Source organism: Callithrix jacchus, chromosome 9 (assembly GCF_049354715.1).
Source record: "Callithrix jacchus isolate 240 chromosome 9, calJac240_pri, whole genome shotgun sequence".
NCBI classification, from domain to species: Eukaryota; Metazoa; Chordata; class Mammalia; order Primates; family Cebidae; genus Callithrix; species Callithrix jacchus.
This window is the reverse complement of record NC_133510.1, coordinates 105241270-105260549: the sequence shown is the minus strand read 5'-3', so window position 1 is coordinate 105260549 and position 19280 is coordinate 105241270. Positions and strand designations below refer to the sequence as shown.

Below are 19280 nucleotides of genomic sequence, written 5' to 3'. Positions count from 1 at the left end.
AAAGGTCCTCTAAAAGGATTACAAATATAACATTTTCTAATACAAGGTGGGTCAAGGAATGCTACTCATAACACTCCCTAGACCACACATTTCTTCAAGAAGAGAACTGTTTTCAAGAAACTGGGAAGCAGTCTGCTTCCTGCCAGTTAGACTCAAGTCAATCAACTAAAGCAGAAAAATACTCTAGAAGTTGACACTGGTTCTGAGGAGCCTGAAGAAACCTTAGCAGTCACCCAGTGAGTCTAGTCAACTCCTTCATTTTGCAAATGAGAAATTTAAGCCTCAGGCTGAGTATATTACTTGACCAAGTTTATAAAACTTAGAGACAGAACTGTAAACAATCCAGGTATTTGAATTCTTAAAATTATTTTTACCGGGTTGTATTTTTAGTGCAGCTTTGACTAGGACACAAACTAATTGTAATTTATCTCCAGTACATTTCACATGTGGCAAAAATAATACACTCTGCAGAGTATGAAACCACATAATAACATGTCAATTTAGGGCCAGATCATAGGCTTTGCACATAAACTCACTCACAATAACATGCTCAAGGAGATCTAGCCTCACATGTTGCATTTCTTCTGTGGGTCCTACTCTAAATATGCCTTGAATCTTTTCCCAGCCCCATAGCCTTTGTCTCAACCTCTATTACCTTTCTTGGGTCCCTGCAACAGGCTCTGAACTGCTCTCTTCTCTAAGTCTCTCAAACATTGCAGTCAACTTTCCCCTTTGCCACAAAAAAGCTTGGTTCTTTATGTTGTCCCTTGCTTTAAAACCTCCATAAAATCCAACACAAAAGGGCTTTCAAAAACTGGCTTCTATAGTTACTCCCCATCCCTTGACGTCACCCTTTGAACTTGTCACCCTTTTCTGAACACCTCCTTCCTACTTTGGCACATGATGTTCCCCAAGCTGGAATGATTTTCTGGCACCCTCATCCTGTACTTCACACTAATGTGATTCTCCTGAAGACACTGAAGGCCAGTCCATATGCCAACTTCTTAATGAAGGCTTTTCTAATTCCTCCATAGAGAGTTAGTTGCTTCATTCTAAAACAGCTGTTTTCATAACATCACTTGGCCTGAAGGAAAAAAGAGGTCATTAGCAGGTATTAAATAGGAGGGCAATAGCAATCGGGTTTGTGGATTTAAAGGATGCCCCTAATTTCTGTGAGGAGCAAGAGGAGATGCAGAGGAAACATGTGAAATGTTATTGGGTTTGTTCAGATTACTGAGTCTTCAATGAGTGGGGCTGTGGATGTGGGGAGAAGTGTGTTTACAAGATTTGGTGGTGAATTAGATGAGAGAAATGAAGAGTAAAGGGGGGTATCAAAAATGACCCCAGGCTTGCTAGCGTGAGCAAGTAGGGAGAGCGTCGTGTTACTTACTAAAATGGAGAACACTAGCAGAGGAACGGGTTGTTGTTTATCTATTCTTATCTGTATTTTGTTTGGTTTTCTAGTAGGAGCAAGGGGAAATGATAAATTTAGTTTCAGATGTTGAAGTTAAAGTGGTATCTATTGCCAAAGTAAAAGCTTTTGATACATGGGAGTTAGGGTATTAGGGAGCCTGTTCTATATTTGAGATAGAATTCTGGAAGGTATTGGCATATAAATGGTGATTCTACATGAAAGAGATTAAGTCTGCCTGCAGAGAGAGAAAAGAAGAGAATCTGGGACTCATCTTGCCACTGTTCTTTTTTTCCCTTTCTTCCAAAGGGGTTGAATATACCTGTTTCTTTTACTTCCTTACGGCCACTGCCTCCTTATTTCTCACACAATTTCGCCTGCTCTTCCTACTCTATGAAAGTTATACTTAATTGGCTCCAAAGACCCCTAGTTGAAAAAATCAATGGTGTTTTTCATTTCCCATTCTCCATAGCCTCTCTAAAGTATGAGACACTGCCAATCACTACTATTATTTTTAAAACTTATAACTTGTCTGACTTCTACGATTCTATCATATTCTGGTTCTTTTCCTTACCTTTCAATTGCTTTGTTTTCTGTCTCTTTTACTAACTTTTCTCCACCTTTTATTGTCTACGTGTATCTTAGATCTCATAGCTCAGATATTTGCTTTTCCATTTTTAACATTTCTAAGCCTTTAGGTGATCTTATTTACCTGTCCAACTTTGGTTGTTACTTTTATAAAATGGTCCCCATTCTTTTGTTACCAGTCCTGACCTCTCTCATAAAATTGAGTCCCACATTTCCACGTGCTTATTAGAAGACATGCCACTATCTCAAGAACAATTCACTTAAAACAAAGCCTATTTTCTACCCTTAACACCAATCTGACCTATTTTCCAGATTTCTCATTTACGATAATCATTATTCCTGAGACACAGGCTCAAAATCATATATTAAACCAAAAGATGTCATTTTTAAGTTGTCCCTTACTTCCCTGTCTAGTAATCTCAAATTACATTGATTCCTCTTTCTCTTCCTAATGTTTTTCCTTTGCAGCACTGTAGCTGCTACTATGCACTGGATTTATCATCTTTTTTTTAGGCAAGTGAAAAAATTTTCTAATCAGTTGTCATATCTTCAACCATTTTCTTTTCCACTTATCCTGTCACTGCCTGTGTTGTCCTCCTAAAACACTACTTCACCATTTCATTCCTCATCTCAAAAACTTAAAACAGCTCCTTGCATCTACGGTATAAAGCCCACAGTCTTCCAGAATCTGACTTTATCCTACCTTTTAAGCTCTAACACCCACTACGCTCCTATATCAACTCTGTGTTTAACCTCAACAAAGAGGTCTTCTCATTGCCCTCCATACCCACGGCATGCATTTTCCAGCCTCTGAAGCATCAATTTCTCACCTCTGAAACACATGCTTGCTAGTCTCTAAATTCATATACCCTTCAAAGGAGAACACCAATTTCACCCCCTCTGTGAGCCCTCCAACCATCCCCATCTGAAAATGATTACTTCCTTGTTTGGAACTGACTATCTCTGCCACTTAATAGGCATTTAACACTCAGATTTGTTTCATTTCCTCAACCATTGGTTTGCTCCCTAAGTACAGAACTCTATGCAGTATGTATTGGTTGCCCATTAATAGTTTGGATAAATATTCAGAATCAAATTTTAAAATTTCAAGTTATTAAAGAATATGGTACTCCTGTAGTTCCACTGTTAATTGTAATCATTATTGCATCATTGCTAGTTCAGAAGGAAATCTCCAAATTTTGAAAAGTTTACTAGATTGATTTATGTTCTAAGAAACAGATTTGCTCCCTGTGGTTCTAAAGTACATAAAGAAGGAAAGGAATTAGATAATGATATCATCAAAGCATAGTATTAAAACAATATTTGATTTTAAAAGAAATGCAAAAAAGGAAAATTTCAAGTTGTAACAAATATCATTAACCACACTTCACTGGCTTGTGACTCAGATTTCATGTGAATTAGTTCAAATTTCACAGTAACATGATTCCATGTAATAGCAGAAACAATCATTTAAAAGGGTGGTGAATGCTTAATATAATCCAACTAAATATATCCTCAATTAAGAGAACAAGCTAGTTTGATAAGAATATACATACTTTGAGGAAATATTTATGGTACTTGTTAACTGAAACCTTGTTAGTTAAGTCGCTTCTATTATCTGGCAAATCCGTCTCTACCTAAATAAGAAAAGACGGACTTTATTAAATTCTCAGTATTTCTGGATGCTCTGAGGCCCCAAATAGTTCTGAAATCCTCTGAGATTGTGTGCTTCAGAACTTTAGCAGGCCTCTGATGCTTTGCCCCTTAAGGCTGTGTTCCACATCTGCAGAGCCTGAGGCTCGACCTCATTTTGCTCTGCAGTATTTGAGAAGTGATCAACTGTAAATGAGGTGACATGCTCTATTGAGTACGTTTAAAAATCAACTGAGGTTTTCTAAATTATTTCAGAATAAATCCTTTTTGAGTTTGTTTTTGTTCTGAGATGTTTTTATTGTTGATTATTGAACTGGTCCAAAAGATCTTTGAGGACATTTTTCCCCCTACACCATATACCTCTGACTGGAATATATTCTCCTGTGCCAGATATAATGAAGCCAGTCAATAAATAGTCATTAAATTAAATTCTTAACCCTGGAACAAATAAATTGTATCTAAGGAGGATAGGGTCTAAATTATGGCGCTCTCTTTGAAGTGGAAAATTTTGTTTCAGAAGTCAACTAGGTAAAGAACTACAGTGGTTCTCCTGGGATGACTTTTGAAATGAAAGCTGACCAGGAGGGAAATCACAATGACAGGCCTTAACTCTACTGGCTTTAATCACCTATGAAAGATCTTCTCTGTTGTGCACATCAGGAGGTTTATAAATTGGATGCAGACCACTCCATCGGTTTCAAAAGTCAGGTCTCTCTGAAGGAACTGGAAAGAATGGTTCCATAATTCCTATAGTAAGAGGAGCTGCCACAGTAAAATAGCAGCAATTGGGGTTAGGTAGGTCCCCTTTCCCATGCAGATTCCCCAGTAAGTGTTTTTATTTCTTGGTTTTGTTAAAATAAGATCCAAGTTATGGTTTCATAATTTCCCCATCACTAGCCCTGAAATGAAGTTACTACAGCCATTAAACTGGAATGACTCCACTAGCTGCATAGAAAACCTTTGTCCAAGATTCAAACCAAACTGAATATTTGAGGGTTTGGGTTGTTTTCAGTTTTCTAAACTTCAGGCTTAAATTTTCATGAACCTTACTGCACTTCCTGATCTTTTCTGGGAGCGAGAGTGGAAAAACTGACCTCTGTGGTGCCAGTCTTGGAAACGGCCCTCCAACTGCTGTAACTAACTGCATGCAGGGAGATAAGCCTAGATAGGATGATCGACTCTGACTCTATTTTTAAAAATTATTGCTAAAACCTGCTCTTAAATTATATTCTTCTAGTTCCTCCCATTTAATCATAACATTCAGCAGCAAAACTGGAGTGCTATGTTCCTAAAACCCATTGTCGCAATGACAAAAAATAGCCAGCATTTTTAGTTTGGAATTATATATTACCTACCATAACAATAACAACTAAGTATGAAACAACCATGGCAACATCCTCAATGCCATCTTAGAAATGAAACAGCATGGAAGAGAGGGGGGGATGACCAGATTTAAACCTTTAGGCTTGGGAGATTCAGTGAATTCTACATAGCCTCAGGAACAAAATGGAATTGCATGAAGAAAAGAGGTTAAGTGAGAAGCAGAGGAAGTCGGAGAAATAAGACTTGGCAGAGCTATTTGGTGTGGTAAAGACAATGAAAGTCATGGATTAGACATACAATTAGGGACCGTGTTATTCTCAATAAGTTTACTGCAATCCATTCCTGGCTTGGGTGGATGCCAGTTTAGAGACCAACTCTGTCAATGGAAGTTTCAGATTTCCATATTGATGGTCCATGTCAAGAGAAAGTTTCAAAAATCAAGGATGAAAGAGGTAATGCAATCACAGCATCACTACTACCATCTCATTCTTCATCACTGTGATGGGTAAGTTAATTATACAGAAATTCACACTGTGGCTAAATACGAAGTCAAATTCATCTGAAGTCTTGGCATGAGCTTTTGCTTAATAAAGAAACACTTATTGATACAGTCAGAGCGTCTCCATTAGGAAATATAAAGAGAATCATCTGGAAGCAAGCCAAATTCTAAATGATGTTCTCTGTGAGCCATGCTGAACAACCTTATCTTGGAAATCCTGAGACCTAGGCCTCTTCACTTCTCCCAATACAGAACCTCTATAAACCAAACATAACTTGGACATTTCTCTGAAGGCAAAGCTGGTTCATCCAATTTAGATTCTTAATCACCACTACCACCAATATTTCAAAATGAAAAATCTTTATTCAATTCTTTGTAAATATTATCATGAACAGTCATAACTACCCACAACTACTCTGTAGGTTGGAACATATTCAAACAACACTGACCATAGGGCAATCATCAGGTGTGGGGAGTTTTAAGGTCATGGCAAAAGAGAACTGCAAGTCGCAGACAAAACAGAAATACTGAAAATCATGAAAACTGATCAAATTATGCATTGTTACGGGGGAAGAACTATCAATCTGGAGCTGTGGAATCACCAGAAGTCAGTACTGGATGACCAGGGATAAAATAAATTATGTAAACCAGGCAAAATGGCACACACCTGTAGTCCCATCTACTAGGAAGGCTAAGGCAGGGGGATCACTTGAGCCCAGGAGTTCTGGGCTGTAATGTGCTACATACCAATGGGGCATCCACACTAAGTTAGACATCAACATGGTAACCTCCCAGCAATGGGAGACCACCAGGTTGCCTAAGGAGGGGTGAACCACCCAGGTTGGAAATGGAGCAGATCAAAAGTCCCATTCTGAGACCATGCCTGTAAATAGGTAGCCTGGGTAACACAGTGAGACCCCCCCGCCCTTGCTTATTTAAAAATAAATAAGCAAGCAAACAACATGAATTATAAATCAATTTTTAACAACTATTTCTACATCAAAGCATATTTCCTATCTGATATAATCAAAGTAATAGCAGTCAATTATTTTTAGTTAATTTTTTTATAACAAGGCTTAATTTAGAAAATTCAGAATACAGATAGGCACAAAGAAGAGTAAATAGATACATTTTAACTACCTATAATCCTACTACCCAGAAATAAAACTACGGATATTTTAGCATATACTTGGTCCTATCTTTGTGTCTACATCCACAGATTCAACCAACAGTGGATGGAAAGTGTTAGAAAGCAAAATAATAAAACAACACAATAAAAATAACATATTTTAAGAATTATTAACAAAAATTAAATATAGCAACTATTAACATAGCATTTATATTGTATGAAATGTTGTAAGCCATCTAGAATTGATTTAAAGTATCTCAGAGAATGTGCATAGGTTATATGCAAATATCACACCATTTTATATAAGGGACATGAGCATCCCTGGATTTTGGTTTGGTGTCCTGGAACCAGTGCCATTGAATACCTAGAAATGTCTTTACAGTCTTCGAGACACACAAACATATACACAACCACAAGAAAATATATGCTTGGTGTTTTTTAAGTGTATCCTAAATTGGTTTTGTATTTTTCTTTAAATAATATATTAAAAGTGTTTTAGACTTAAGTCTACTGCAGTATAATGTCCTAGGCCTTCATATTTACTTGCCACTCACTCACTGACACTAAGAGCAACATCTAGTCCTGCAAGCTCCATTCATGGGAAGTGTCCGATACAGGCACCCCACTTAAAATATATATATGTACATATATAAAGTATATTTTTACTGTACCTGGCCTATGTTTAGATATGTCTAGATACACAATACCATCATGTTGCAATCGCCTACAGTATTCAGTACAGTAACATGCTGTACAGGTTTGTAGCCTAGGTGAAATAGGCTGTACCATATAGTCTGGGTGGGTAGTCAGCTACACCATCTAAATCTGGGTAAGTACAACCTACAAAGTCCTCAGAACAAAATCACCTAACAAAGCATTTCTCAGAACATGTCCCTATTAAGTGACATATGGCTGTAATTATGTTTGGACTGACTTTCTAGTAAGGACTTAGAGAGTTCTAACTTTACTTTTTCCCAAGTGATTAGACCATTATGTTAACCCTAGTCATTGAACAAAATAACTTTTCCTCATTGATTTGAGTATAATTTTTAGCTTATAATAAATTATAATAAATAGTTATAATAAATTATAATAAATATTTTTGAGCTTTCCCTTCAACTCATTTATCTACCTATTCCTGGTTCCATATGTACCATATTATTTTAATTACTATAGTTTTATAAAAATATTTTGCTATCTAAAGGTAAGGCCCTATGCAGAATTCTTTCCCCCAAATGCATAGGCATTTATCAGATGATCAAGTTTTAAAAAAATCTGTGTCAAAAAATCTGGGAAGTTTAAAAATTTATTTCCATACTCCTCTTTGCATAGAAAACTAAATTCTGATTTATTTAAGCACCAATATTGTGAATTTCCATTACTAAGCTAATTATTATAATTATTGTTAGTATTTTTGAGGCAGGGTCTTGCTGTTGCCCAGGCTGGAGTGCAGTGATCTGATCTTGGCTCACTGAGGCCTTGATCTCCTGAGCTCAAGTGATCCTTCCACCTCAGCCTCCTGAGTTCAGCTAATTATTAACTGGTACAATAATGCCTCTGATTATTACATCAACATTGTCAGTGTCCAACAACAAAAAGCACACAGACATGCCATTTTGGAGAAGTCTGGATGAAGTTGCAAAAATCAACAAAAAGAAAATAATTCTTAGAGGTAGAAATTATATGTCATACCCCCTTCCATATTAAGGAAGAACTGCTAGGGCTTAACAGCATAAGCAAGACTTGATGATATGAAGAGAGAAACAAAATAAAAATAATGGCAAAGTGCCAATCTTCGTGGTTTATCTTCTAAAACTTTCTATGGAATGTCATCAGCAACATCAGTAGCAACAGCATCAAAACACTTATTAGGCATCTGTATAACTTCAAATTATACAGGGATAATTACTGTTTGAATGAATTTGACAGCATGATCACTGCCACCTAGGGAACATTCATATGTGCACATGTCACAATGTATGAAGGGCTTAAAGACACAAAGATTGTCATCAAAAAGAAAAACATAATTTTTGGCAACTGCCAGGATGCATCATTTCTTTCCATCATTGGCAAGACCTTGGCTGGAATACTTTTGGATCAGCTACTACTCAATGATGGCAACTGTACTTCCAGAATAACTGTGGCTTTAGACCACAGGGCAACTGACATAATCTTTTCTCTATGTCAAAAATAAGAAAAATACCAAAAACAGTCTGAACAGAACTAAATTTATTGACTGCACTGAAATTTTAATGTTGTCTGTAAACCTTAACTATAAACTACTGTCTAGTTTTTTGTTCTTATGATTTGTCAGTATCTAAGAAGATGGTGGGACTGTACATATCAGTCAATTAATTAACATCACTTAAACAGCTATGATACAACGAACACTGTAGAGACTATAGTTATCTGTGTGATTATCTACTTAATGACTGGCTCTTCCAGCTTGTATTAGAATACAAGCTCCATACAGAAAGGTCTGAGGCTATCCTGTCCGTCCCTGAATCCCCACTGCCTAGTAGAGTGCCGGGTATATATTATTAGAGGCAAAGCAAACATCTGTTGAGCAAATAAAGGCACAGTATAAGAGAATTACAAGACACAATGCATTACATTTCCGCACTGTGGATACAAAGCACAAAACAATTATTTCTTATTATCTAGCTTAATGTTCAGAGTTCCTACTGTTTAGAGCAGTGCTGTATAACAGAACTTCATGTAATGATGAAAATGTTCTATATATACACTGTCCAATATGATAGCTACCAGCCACATGCAGCACTGGAGTACTTGAAATGTGGCTAGTGCAACTATTCTATGCTACCCCATTCTCGTCTTATTCCACAAAGCCTCACTTATTCTTTTAAATTAAAAATACAGTTAAATATTTTAGAGTTTCAAGTAGACAATGGGGCCCTAACTTAGGTTTTGCAATTAAAATGTCCCTTTTCCCCATTATCCCCAAAATATATGCAAATAAAATATATTCAGTAAAGATGGTCAATAGTTTGCTTTCATGGAATTTCTACTTCTCTAAGTTGCAAAGAAAGGGTAGAAGAACAAAAGAGAAAGGGTGGAAGAGAGTTTAGCTATCTTTTGATATCTAGAAAACTAAACGCATTTGAAGTACACAATATTAAAAGTTAGGATTATAAACTCAATCATTAATAATACATATAAATCCATAGAAATATCTCCATAATAGTGTTAGACAAGCAGGCCATAATGCATCCCAAGCAGTGCTATATGCTATATAGCTAACTGGACCATTACACATTTTTTTTTGAAGACAGAGTCTCACTCTGTTGCCCAGGCTGGAGTACAATGGCCTGATCTTGACTCACTACAACCTCCACTTCCTGGATTCTAGTGATCCTCCTGCCTCAGCCTCCTGAGTAGCTGGGCCCACAGGCGCATGCCACCATCTGTGGCTGATTTTAGTCTTTTTGGTAGCAATAGGGTTTCACCATGCTGGCCAGACTGGTCTTGAACTCCTGGCCTCAAGTGATCCACCAGCCTTGGCCTCCCAAAGTCCTGGGATTACAGGCATGAGCCACCACACCCAGCCCAATACATATTTATTGAATTCTTACTCTGTGCCAAATACTATTTAAAGCACTAGAGATATAGTAATGAACAGATGGATATTAATACAATTTCTGTCGTCATGGAGCTTACATTTTGGTGGATGGAGGCAACCAATGAACCAAGAAATAAGTAAAATATATAGCAGGAAGATAAAAGTTATATGGATAAATAAAGATCAACTGGGTGGGGGGGAGCAGGATGTAGTAAGAGTAAGGGCTGGCCAACCAAGGCCTCACTGAAAAGATGATATCTGAGACAAGACTTGGAGGTTAAGAAGAAACCCAGGCAGATATCTGAGGAAAGAGAGTTTCAAGCAAGGAAACAGCAAGTTCAAGGAATTTGCACATTCAGGCAACAGCAAATATATACCAATGTGCCTGGAGCTGAGTAAGCAAGTATAGGAGTGTTAAAGAAGAGATTAGAGATGGAAAGCGACTACCAGATCAAGGAGAGGCTTGGAGATTACTATATAAAGACATTAAACGTAATCCTAAGAATAATGGGAAACCTGTTGAAGGTTTTTAATGAACAGATGAAGTGATCTGACTTGCACTGTCGAAGGTCTACTCTGGTTGCTAAACTTAAAACTGTTGGCAGTGGGTGGCAAAGGTGGTGGGAGAATGAATGCAACAAAACAGAAAAAAATCCCCTGCTCTCAGCTTACATTCTAATTTTACATTTCAATGACCTGAAGCAGATACTAAATCTTATACAGGCTTTTCTTAATTCAGTTAGTTGGAAAATTATATACAACTCATTAACAGCTAATCTCATAGCTACTTGCAACCACAGCGAACAGTAGATAAGCAGGTGCTTCTGGATGGATACACATCAGGTTTATTCTGCATTGAGCAAGGTGAGAAACAGGAAGAGGCATACTAACTGGTCCAACTTACTTAAATCTCTAAAGAGGGGTCAGTGTCCCCACAATCTGTCCAATTTGCATGCCATTTCAAAGGTCTTGAGACTAATAAACCACTCTCTCAATAAAAGGAAGTCATGTTAACACAGGCTACAGAGATTCATGATTTTTCCTCTGTGATTCACATGTCACACAGAAACTCTGGTTTTCCCAAAAACGTTAATAGAAATTTCACAGCAATTATTTTATTTTTATTTATTTTTCTGAAACAGGGTCTTGCCCTGCTGCCCAGGCTGGAATGAAGTAGTATAATTATGGCTCACTGCAGCCTCAACCTCCTGGGCTCAAGTGATCCTCCCAGCTCAGCCTCCCAAGTAGCTGGGACCACAGGTGCACAATGATAGGCCTGCCAAAGTTTTTCAATTTTTTGTAAAGATAGGGTCTCATTTTATTGCCCAGGCTGATCTCGAACTCTTGAACTGAAGTGATCCTCTGGCCCCAGCCTCCCAAAGCGCTGAGACTACAGACATGAGCCCCCATACCTGGCCCTGCAGCAATTACTATTATTATTATTAATTGAGACAGGGTCTTGCTCTGTTCCCCAGGCTGGAGTACAGTGATGCAATCATGCCTCACTGCTGTCTTGACCTCCTGCCTCAGCTTCCTGAGTAGGTGGGACCACAGGCACGTGCCACCATATTTGACTTTTTTTATTTTTATTTTTTGTAGAGACATGGTCTCACCATGTTGCTGAGGCTGCTCTCAGATTCCTGGGCTCAAGCAATCCACCCACCTCAGCCTCCCAAAGTCTTAGAATTACAGGTGTGAGCCACCACACCAACCCTAGAACAATTATTTTAAAACAACAGTAGCATCATTCAGAAAGGCCACATCTAGAGTGGGTACACATCTGGAGTGGAACAGTGTCTGGGTTTCAATCTTACCACCACTTACTAGGTATATGACCTTAAGCAAGTGACGGTCTCTACTCATAGGATTGTTGTGAGGATTAGCTAACACATGACATGTACTTAGGACAAAGCTTGGCACATAGGAAATCCTCAGTAGGTGTTGACAAGTATAATGACATTTATTAAATACTTATGTCATAGAAACTACCGGGTGCTTACATAACAATCCTCACAACAACCTTTGGAAGTAGGTACTATTGTTATCTGTGCTTTGCAAGAGAGGAAACAGGCACAGAAGTTTAAACAGCATGGTCATGAGCATATAATACTGTTTTGCCTGTCACATACTAGAGCTGATAATGTTTATACTTCTGGCAGGCCAAAAAATGGCCCCCAAAAGTATTCACACTGAATCCCTGGAAGCTGGTTACTATGTGCCAGACTCTATTCTTGATACGATCTCCCTCATTGGCATTAGGGGAGATGGACAATAAGCATGTAAACAAGTAAGATAATTTTACACAGAAGCACAGTGAGGAAAATAAAAGAATGAAAGAAGTAGGGAAACAATGAGCGGGAAGGGGGCTCCTTTAGCTCACGGGGTGAAGGAAGCACTCTCAGAAACCATATTTGAGCTAAGCCTCACAATGATGAGTGATAACAGGAGAAAGATGCTATTGACAAAGAGAATAGCAGGGAAAAGGTCTTGAGTCAGTAATGATCTTGGCATATCATAAAAACAGAAGGTCAATATGGCTAGAGAGTGATCAAAGAGGGACAGAGTAGCAAGAAATAAATTTAGCAAGGAATGCATGGTCCAGGCCATGTAAGATATTTTTATAAATTATCTCTTGCTATAATAATACTGTGTAACAAACACATGCAAAACTTCAGAGGGTATACAACAATAAATGTTTATAACTTATGCTTTTTGGGTCAGCTGGGTGTCTGCCAGGCAGCTCTACTGACCTCAAGTGGACTTTCTCCAGTGTCTGGTGCTTGAATGGATGTGTGCTGATCGAGGATGGCCTCAGCAATGGCAACTGGGGTAGCACGGCTCTCCTCCATGTGGCTCTCTCCAGCAAGCTAGCATGGGAATGTTTTCATGGTAGTGGCAGAGGCTCAAGAGGGAATTCCCAATGTGCAAGACCATTTCAAGCCTCTGCCTACATGATATCTGATAATATCTCATTAGTTAAAGCAAATCACATGCCTGAAACCAGAGTCAAACAGTGGGCAGGTTACCCCAAAGGCATGCCAAAGTTACATGGCATGAATATAGAGAACAATGAAGAAGTAAAACCATGAAGGCAAGCTTCTGCAAATATTTAGGGCCTTGACAAATTAATAAATATATAAAATAATTTTATTTAAACAGGATGATAATGTATTACAGATGTTGGAGTTCAGACAAGAGGATTTGGCTGTAGTACTCAGAGAAAGCTGCAAAAAGAAGGTCTTGAAGAATATTTTAGATATAGAGAGGTGGAGGGACAAAATGAGGTTATTTCAAAAGCAGGGAATTTTATAAACAAAGTTATGATGGCAAAAAAAGGACAATAAATAGAATGAAAAGAATGGCATGTAAATTAGTATCAAGATGCTTTCATCTGATCCAATCTCTATCACAAACAGAAGAAAATGAAGTAGAACAAATGAATCACACATTCTTTGTACATAGGAAAACCACTATATTTCCAAATGTTTTGAGTCTAGAGTTCTCAATATAGGTAGAAATGTCTGAGGGCTAAAGACATCCATGAGTACAAACATGTGCAACAATGAAGACTCAATGCATTACTTACCATAATGGTGAAGAAAACTGAAATCATAAATCAATGTACACAAAACAACCAGATTTGTTGGTAACCCAGTCTTGAAAGCTATCATCAGATTGTTATTCTTGAAGCATACTATCAGATGGCTCCAAAATTGCTAAGAATCAAAACAATATCCGAGAATTGTTTTTACAAGGTAACTGAAAAATTTAGCCATGAACACCATTTTAAGCATGTTCACCTAACTCTTTTTTTTTTTTTTTTTTTTTTTTAATTGAGACAGAGTCTTGCTCTGTTGCTCAGGCTGGAATGCAGTGGTGCATTCTTGGCTCACTGCAACCTCCATCCCCTAGGTTCAAGTGATTCTCGTGCCTCAGCCTCCTGAGTAGCTGGGACTACAGGCATGCACCACTATGCAGCTAATTTTTTTGTCCTTTTAGTAGAGACAGGGTTTCACCATGTTGGCCAGGCTGGCCTTGAACTCCTAACCTAAGGTGATCCACTTGCCTTGGCCTCTCAAAATGTTGGGATTACAGGCATGAGCCACTGTGCCTGGCCTCACATAACTCTTAATGTTACTTATATTTTGATTTGTGGCAAGAAGGTTTTAAGGCAATTTTCAAGATATTAGTCTACAGCTCTAAAAATTGGTAATGTACAATTTACTACAACTTGCTTCTTCATTTTGCTTTTAAAATAATTAATTCTGTTTGCATGACAAGAAGAACAACATACCATCCAGTAATGAGATCCAGGGAAGCAGCTAGTCCACTAGTGCTCACAGACAGAGATGAACTCAAATCTGCATATAATTAACCAAAATGAGGAAACTATATTCATCATTCAAGTACATATTTTTGCAAAATAAATATTTAAATCAATTAATCCATGTTTACCAGCTGTAACAGTGGAACAAAGCTTGAGGATATCCATGTTCCTACTCAACTGGTCTCAGTCACTGGACTAATTACAGTGAAGCATCATAAACTCTCCCCATGTCTCCCACCCCACTATCTCTCAAATCAACTGCACTGAGCATGGTGAGAAGATACCTTACCCACTCCCATTCTTGGAGCAAAACGACAGCTTAACCATCTTCACCACTCTCAGCTGAGCCCCTTATCTCAAAGTCTCTAAGTACTTCTTACAAGCCCACATGCTGGAAGCTTTAGATCTCTCTTATGAGGCTTCATAAAACAACAACAACAACAACAAAAAAAAAAAACTCAAGTTGATTCTCAAAGAAAAAAAAAGTGGAGGTCAAGTTACCAACCAAATTCAAACTGTCTCAGGATAACCTCCTAATTTTATTGCTAAATTCTGAGTGGCTAAATGCCTACCAGGAGCTACTGTTCCCTGCCACCACCACCACCACCACCACACACACACACACACACACACACACACACACTCCCCTTATAAGGGAGTGTCAGGACTAATTCTCTTATATAACAAATGTACCATACCTTGTACTCTCTTACCCTTGGTCTCCATCCAGATGTTGAGTTCCTCTAGATAACTATCCTCCCACACTTTCGTCTCTAAACAGCAAAATGTACCATACTTTGTACTCTCTTACCCTTGCTGTCCATCCAGATGTGAGTCCCTCTAGATATCCATCCTCCCACACTTTCATCTCTAAACAGCACTGTGTTTCCTCTCTCTTCTCTCTCCAATCTTTGTACTATGCCTCCTGAATAACAAATACCCTTATAGTGTTCTCCACTTCACTGATCCTTTTACCACCACACATACTTAAGAGTGGAAGGTGTGATAGAATATATTTGCTGGAAAGAACAGCAACAAAAAAGAGTGGAAGGAGAATGAATGTCCACTTTATTTCATACTGTTAATAGCATGTAAATCCTTTTGTTACTTGAGTCCCACAATTTCAGCATAGCCACTTCATCATCATGTTACAATATCTTCCATCTTTAAATACTAATAGCCATGCCCTCTTTCATCCACAATCTAATTTTTCTGCATTCCTCTCTGTAAATAGGTGACATACTATTTATATTCACTGTTTCCATTTATTCTTTCCATTCTTCTTAAATCCTCTCCTATCAAGGTCGAATTCCTACGAGTGTCACTGAAACTGCTTCATCCAGGTCAGAAATGACTATCACATAGCCAAATCAAAGACAAATTCTCAGTTCTCATCTTACTCAACCAGTAACATTCAGCACAACCAATTATAGTGTTCTTCTATATTTGAGATGATCATTTTTTTTCTTCTGTATTCGTGTACAGTGGTGAATTTTACTGATTTTTTTTTTCTGAAAGTTCAATTTTATATTCCTGAAATAAACCTCAACTGGTCATGAAATGTTATCTTTTCCATAACTGGATTCTATTTGATAATATTTTGTTTAGGATTTTTACATCTAGGCTCATTAGAAAGAGTGGCCTATATATAATCTTCCCTTCTTGTAATATCATTGTCAGGTTTTGGTACCAAATTCATGCTAGATTCATAAAAAGAGTTGTGAAGTGTATCAGTCAGAATTCAATCACACAAGCAGAACAACACACATACATACTCACATATACAGAAATACACACACAATTTGCTACATAAGTTTGTCCCATGAAATTGTGAAAGCTAATTGAACAATATCCATTAAGTAGATCATTGCTTCTGATGCTGGAGTCCACAGGGCAGGCTGCCAGGAAGGAAAGATGGATGTAGAATAGGGAAGAAGAAGGACATGCTGGAATCCACCAGCACAAGCTGAAATCCATGAGAATAGACTGAAACTCATACCAGATCTTGCAGCATCTGACCTCAATGGTACGGATATCCTCAGGACAGTTAGTCTCCTTTGTTACAGAACTGCACACATGTGTCCCAGGAGTCAGAGAAACTAAAAGTAGATCCAGCAAAAAGTAGACTAAAGATTCAGTCGCAGGCCTGACCACTGCCGAGCCAAAGACATGAGTCAGCAGATAAGCTACATCATGTGTGAACCGTATGTGATTTCTGCTTCACTTCTAGTCTACAATCTTATACAAGAATGTCTCTTGGCCGGGCGCGGTGGCTCACGTTTTTAATCCCAGCACTTTGGGAGGCCGAGGTGGGCCAATCACCTGAGATCAGGAGTTTGAGACCAGCCTGGCCAACAGGTGAAATCCTGTCTCTAACTAAAAATAAAAAAGGAGGCAGGCATGGTGGTAGGCACTTATAATCCTAGATACTTGAAAGGCTGAAGTGGGAGACTAGCTTGAATTCAGGAGGCAGTGGTTGTAGTGTAGACTGTGCCAAAGAGCAAGACTTCCTCTCAAAAAAACCAACAAAAACAAAACAAAACAAAAAAAACAGAATATCTCTTGTGACCCATCCCAATTTGAAACATAGAAGAAAATTTGGGGATGAGGGGAAATTTCGGGAGTTGCTACAATGAGAATAAAATACCTAGGAATACAACTAACAAGGGATGTGAAGGACCTCTTCAAGGAGAACTACAAACCACTGCTCAAGGAAATAAGGAAGGACACAAATGAAAAAACATCCATGCTCATGGTTAGGAAGAATCAATATTGTGAAAATGGCCATACTGCCCAGAGTAATTTATAGATTCAGTATTATCCCCATCAAGCTACCATTGAGTTTCTTAACAGAATTGGAAACAAAACACCTTAAATTTCATATGGAACCAAAAAAGACCTCGCATAGCCAAGACAATCCTAAGCAAAAAAACAAACAAACAAAGCCGGAGGCATCATGCTACCAGACTTCGAACTATACTACAGCAACCAAAACAGCATGGTACTGCTACCAAAGGCTACAGCAACCAAAACAGCATGGTACTGCTACCAAAACAGAAATATAGACTAATGGAACAGAACAAAGGCCTCAGAAATAATCCCACAGATCTACAACCATCTGATCTTTGACAAACCTGACAAAAACAAGCAATGGGGTAAGGATACCTCTACTTAGTAAGTGGTTTTGGGAAAACTGGCTAGCCATGTGCAGAAAGCTGAAACCGAACCCTTTCTTACAGCTTATACAAAAATTAATTCAAGATGGATCAAAGATTTAAACGTAAGTCCTAAAACCATAAAAACCCTAGAAGAAAACCTAGGAAACCATTCAGGACATTGGCATGGGCAAGGACTTCATGACGAAAACACCAAAAGCAATGGAAACAAAAGCCAAAATTGACAAATAAGATCAAATTAAACTAAAGAGCTTCTGCACAGCTAAAGAAACTATCATCAGAGTGAACAGACAACCTACAAATTGAGAAAAAATTTCTGCAATCCATCCATCTGACATGGGGCCAAGATTCAGAATCTACAAAGAACGTAAACAAATTTATAAGAAAAAAGCAACTCCATCAAAAAGTGGGCAAAGGATATGAAAAGACATTTCTCAAAAGAAACATTTATGAGGCCAAGAAACATATGAAGAAAAGCTAATCATCACTGGTCATTAGGGAAATGCAAATCAAAACCACAATGAGATACCGTCTCACACCAATTAGAAATGTCATCATGAAAAAGTCAGGAGACAACAGATGCTGGACAGGATGTGGAGAAATAGAATGCTTTTACACTGTTGGTGGGAGTATAAATTAGTTCAACCATTGTGGAAGAAGGATCTAGAACTAGAAATACCATTTGACCTAGCAATCCCATTACCGTGTACCTACCCAAAGGATTATAAATTGTTCTACTATAAAGACACATGCACAGATTTTTACTGCAGCATTGTTCACAATAGCAAAGACTTGGAATCAACCTAAATGCCCATCAATGATAGATTGAATAAAGAAAATGTGGCACATATACACCATAGAATACTATGCAGCCATAAAAAAGGATGAGTTCATGTTCTTTGCAGGGACAAGGATGAAGCTGGAAACCACCATTCTCAGCAAACTAACACAAGAACAGAAAACCAAACACCACATGTTCTCACTCATAAGTGGGAGTTGAACAATGAGAACACATGGGCACATGGAGGGGACCATTACACACTGGGGACTGTCAGAGGCTAGGGGGGTAGGGAGGGATAGTATTAAGAGAAATACCTAATATAGATGACAGGTGATGGATGCAGGAAACCACATGGCACGTGTATAACTATGTAACAAATCTGCATGTTCTGCACACATACCCCAGAACAAAAAAAAAAATCAACAAACAAAAAGGAAAACGTCAATAAAAATTATTGAGGCCAAACAAATTTTTTGTTTTTACATATAAATCTTTCTTCTAATAGCATGGCTTTATACATAACTGATGAAAATGACAGTAGCATTAAGGCTCCTAGATTGTTGTAACAGTTGCTTGTTGACTATGCTTCTAAAAGTTATTGTAAGACTTAAGTGTTTGTAAAACACCAAATATAGCTTTTGCAGGGTGTGTGTGTGTGTGTGTGTGTGTGTGTGTGTGCCTTCTTGCCTTTTCCTTTATTTTTGTACTTCCAGAAAAGTTGAGTTAAACTTCTCTATTCATAACTCACAATATATTTACTCCACTTGTCAGCATACGGGTATATGGTAAAAGGCAGAAATTCAGCTTTATTAT

General features: G+C 38.0%; 1 protein-coding gene across 1 annotated transcript in view; it reads right to left on the bottom strand.

The window, feature by feature from the left end:
• The window catches only part of LOC144577819 (uncharacterized), a 67438-nt gene extending 54406 nt beyond the window's left edge, over positions 1-13032 (bottom strand). Inside the window, exon 1 of the mRNA XM_078338165.1 lies at positions 12934-13032. Coding sequence (XP_078194291.1) covers positions 12934-13032 — 99 coding nt within the window. The remainder of the gene's footprint in view (positions 1-12933) is intronic.
• Between the last annotated feature and the right edge of the window lie 6248 nt (positions 13033-19280).